The following is a 4488-nucleotide window of genomic DNA, read 5'->3' as shown; positions in this document are numbered from 1 at the left end:
AAAAATTTGTTTTTTACGCTACCATTGAGAAATTTTAACCAAACTATGTTACAGACTTTTCATTAAGACCCCAAAGAATCATATCAACTTGTGGAAAATGGGCATCCTATGACCCCTTTAAATTATAAACCTTGCAACACACATTATATTGCACACCTAAATAATCTGTAAAGTCTGAATGAAGTCTGTACAAAAAGCTTTTTGAGTTTAATCAGTTGCAGAAAATTACTCAGGCTAGCAAAACAAAAACAAAAAGAGCCGATGCATTTATGAGCAGTCTGCTCAAAAGTTATCAAAGATTGATAATTTTATATAAGCAACTATTATAAAAACTAACCCCCCCCCCCCCCCCTCTCTCTCTCTCTCTCTCTGTGTGTCTCTCTCTCTCTTTCTGCATGACTTTGATCACAGGTTTGGAAAAAGGCAGCTGTCGTGTTTCTCCCTCCTACAGAGCAGAACAAACGCTATATTCATCTGCCCCTGAAACTCCCCCGAGCAACTTCAGGACAGACGGAGCCCAGTTATATCATTACTGCAGCTGGATGCAGACACGCACACTGTCTGATCCGATCCACTGTCAGTTCTTACAATGGGGAAGATCTGCAGTGTCCTGATTGCCTGGGCTCTGCTGCTCATGCTGCATGTGCGAGCTCAGACTCAAAACAGGTAAGTTTCTTCAGTCGTTTCTTTCAGCCACTGAAAGCTATTGTATGATTGATCACACAGTGAGCGGCGTACTGAATCTCATAATTCCTGATTTGAAGAATTTGAAGCTTTGTGCAGAAATGAATGCTGCATCCATGCAGGTGTTTATTTTTTCCTTTATTTGTCTAGACAGACCTTCACCTGTGGTGGGAATATCACAGGAGCGTCGGGTGTTATTGGTAGTCAGGGTTATCCAGGCGTCTATCCGCCGAATACTAAATGTGTGTGGAGAATTACAGTAAGTATGAAGAGACTCAAACTAATGTATCATGTATTCAGGTAGAATAAATGCCAACTGTAAATGAGGTTTTGGCTCTAATAGATAAAACCATATTTACATTTTCTGAAAGAAAATCAGTGCCTGGTAAAGTTGTTAAAGTTATAAAGTGTTAAAGTTGTAATTTATTTTTAGGGTCTGTTTCTGTGAAAATTAAATTCTGCAGCAAGAATAAAACAGGATAGGTTGTTGTCATGTAAAATTAAATAGATTCAAGAAAGAAAACACCAATCAGATGTCAGAACTAACCAATAATCGTGCAAATGTAGTGACATGATCGCTGTAGGTTCGATTTTGAGTGGGGAAACGATGGCAAAGTAATGGCAATGAATACAAACAAAAACACATGAACATACCAGGTACCAGATTTTTTTAAAGTTGAATAGAAACTATCAAGTCTAACATTTGTGGATATTTATTTGTTTTTAATCCACAATCCACCCATTTTGGTACACTGTTTCTGTGGGTTGTTATTTAGTCCACTATAGGGTTAGATCTCTGCCACAATTCTGCACGAGAAAGATCATATTTTGAGTGCACAAAAGTGCATTTTGCATGCGCGTGATCTGAGTTTTGTGGAGAAAATGTTCGTTTCGCAAGGAAAAAAGTATTCAATGTAGTGACATGATCGCTGTAGGTTCGATTTTGAGTGGGGAAACGATGGCAAAGTAATGGCAATGAATACAAACAAAAACACATGAACATACCAGGTACCAGATTTTTTTAAAGTTGAATAGAAACTATCAAGTCTAACATTTGTGGATATTTATTTGTTTTTAATCCACAATCCACCCATTTTGGTACACTGTTTCTGTGGGTTGTTATTTAGTCCACTATAGGGTTAGATCTCTGCCACAATTCTGCACGAGAAAGATCATATGAGTGCACAAAAGTGCATTTTGCATGCGCGTGATCTGAGTTTTGTGGAGAAAATGTTTGTTTCGCAAGGAAAAAAGTATTTTGAGCGCACTAAAATCAATTTTGCATTTGATTTTTGCGCATGCAACGTTTCACTAGCTTGCTCCCTTGATGCCCGCCCTCAGTTCTCTCTAAATGCCAACGGCTCGCATGCTCAACACAACCCAGCGTTACAATACGCCATAATTCCAGCCAATCAGAGAGGAGGCTGCTAAATTCTGATTGGCTGCCTTGACAATCAATCACAACATTCTTTGCATTGCTCATGACAGCGGAAGAGGGAAAATACAGTGCATGCATAATTATTATGCAAGTTGATATTCTGATTATATTTTTTCCAAACACATTTTTCCAATTCCAAACAACATCAATCTGAATAACTACTATTAATCTTGTATTTAATCACTTATAACCTATATATTATTGTTCATGAAGGCTGGAAGTGAAAAACGCCTTATATTCAGGTGTGCATAATTATTGAGCAGGTTATCTTCTACAGATAAAATCTCGAGATGGACTAAAAATGAACTCCCAAAACTTACTGCCAGATTCTGGAAGACAAATTGTTCAAACAGTGGTACAAGAGGATGTGGTGCTGGTCCTTCAAGAGTCACTCTCAACTTATCTGTCTTTGAAGCCTATATAAAAAAAATCAGTCTTAAAGGGATAGTTCACCCAAAAATGAAAATGTTATGTTTATCTTCTTACCCCCAGGGCATCCAAGATGTAGGTCAATTCAAGTCAAATCACCTTTATTTATATAGCGCTTTTAACAGTACAGATTGTGTCAAAGCAACTGAACAGCATTAATTAGGAAAATAGTGTGTCAAAACAAAGTCACCTACATATTGAATGCCCTAGGGATAAGCAGATAAACATCACATTTTCATTTTTGGGTGAACTATCCCTTTAAAGTATTTTACTACACTTCAGTATGTGATTCTTATTAAGTAGGGGTAATTTTTTTAGGATTCTATACTTAATCTAAGTCTCTGAGAACCTTACACTTTGTACTTCTGGAGAGTCCAGGTAGGTTGCAGTTCTGGAAAATGGTGGCGCTGGAGACTAAATGGTTCCTGGTGATTTCACACCTAATTCTTCACCTTAATTCCTAATTCTTTTGCAGTTAACATGCATCTTTTCTTCTCCACATGTTTTTGACTGACCCTGCTGACCCACTGAGCATTTTGCTGTCCAATGGTTATGCATTAACTTTGAAATTTCTAGTATTGTATTAGTTTTTAATATTTCTAGTGGGCATTTAATAATTTTTGACTTTCAGTCTGAGTTAAATCTCTTTTTTTGGCTCATTTTATCAGTAAAATAAAATCTGCTTAATAATTATGCACACCAGAATATAAGACATTTTTCATTTCCAGCCTTCATGAATAATTATATATAAATTATAAATGATTAAATACAAGATTAATAGTAGTTATTGAGATTGATGTCGTTTGGAATTGGTAAAATGTGCTTGGAAAAAAATATGATCAGAATATCAACTTGCATAATAATTATGCATGCACTGTATTTTTCCTCTTCTGCTGACGGGGCAATGCAAGGAATGTTGTGATTGGTTGTCAAGGCAGCCAATCAGAATTTAGCAGCCTCGTCTCTGATTGGCTGGAATTATGGCATATTGTAACGCTGGGTTGTGTTGAGCAAGCGAGCCGTTAGAGAGCACTGAGGGCGGCCATCAAGGGAGCAAGCTAGTGAAGCGTTGCACACGCAAAAGAGAAGGTCTGCACAAATCCAAAAACTTATTTTAAAATGCAAAATAGATTTTCGTGCGCTTGAAAGCGCTTGAAATACTTTCTTCTTTGTGAGACAAACATTTTCTCCACAAAACTCAGCGCAAAACGCACTTTTGCATGCTTCAAAATAAGATCTTTCGTGTGCAGAATTGTGGCAGAGATGTAATCCCATAGTCCACGGGCAGACCTGGGTAGTAACTGATTACTGTTGATGTAATCTGGATTACATAATCAGATTCAAAAATTAAATACTTGTAAATACATTACATTTTTAAAATACTCATAACCAGACTACAGATACTTTTTTATTGATTAATTGATTACATATTATTCACACAATAGCAATACATATTTTAAATGTTCTAAAATAGATAAAGGATTCTTAAATAGCCTACCACTTATATACGCTCAGAAAGTCTTCCAGTTTTGTGGACATTCACACAAAGGCCGGTAAGTGGCTACACAGCATTTGACCACTGGATTTACAAAAATCATTTCAGGTTTAAGAAGTCTTTCAACATTGCAACAACTACTGATGAACACATTCATTTTTATTTGAATTATCACTCAGTAGGTTATTGAACCATGTATTATATGTCTTCGGAAGGCTTGTTCAAGGCTTTTGAATTTTGTCTTAAAATGCACAAGTTCACATTATTTCTTATTTACATGTTTTTTAGTTTTTTTTGGACATCTTAACCTTTTTCACCTAATAAGTACCCGTGAGATTTTAAAATAAATGTATTAATAATTAAGTATCACATTTGCTTGTTCATGTAATATGACATTCAGGTAAAAAAAAAAAATTATTATATATATTTATTATATTATAAA

The 4488-nt window shown here is 35.9% G+C and overlaps 1 protein-coding gene across 1 annotated transcript in view; it reads left to right on the top strand.

Moving 5' to 3' along the window:
- The first annotated feature begins 412 nt into the window (after positions 1 to 412).
- Positions 413 to 4488, top strand: part of LOC107566300 (procollagen C-endopeptidase enhancer 2-like) — a 15770-nt gene continuing 11694 nt past the window's right edge. Inside the window, exons 1-2 of the mRNA XM_016251707.1 lie at positions 413 to 666; positions 835 to 943. Coding sequence (XP_016107193.1) covers positions 590 to 666; positions 835 to 943 — 186 coding nt within the window. The 5' untranslated portion in view covers positions 413 to 589. The remainder of the gene's footprint in view (positions 667 to 834; positions 944 to 4488) is intronic.

This window comes from Sinocyclocheilus grahami, unplaced genomic scaffold (genome assembly GCF_001515645.1).
Source record: "Sinocyclocheilus grahami isolate Dianchi unplaced genomic scaffold, SAMN03320097.WGS_v1.1 scaffold1068.1, whole genome shotgun sequence".
NCBI classification, from domain to species: Eukaryota; Metazoa; Chordata; class Actinopteri; order Cypriniformes; family Cyprinidae; genus Sinocyclocheilus; species Sinocyclocheilus grahami.
Note: the sequence above shows the minus strand (reverse complement) of the source record. Positions and strands in the feature narration are given on the sequence as shown.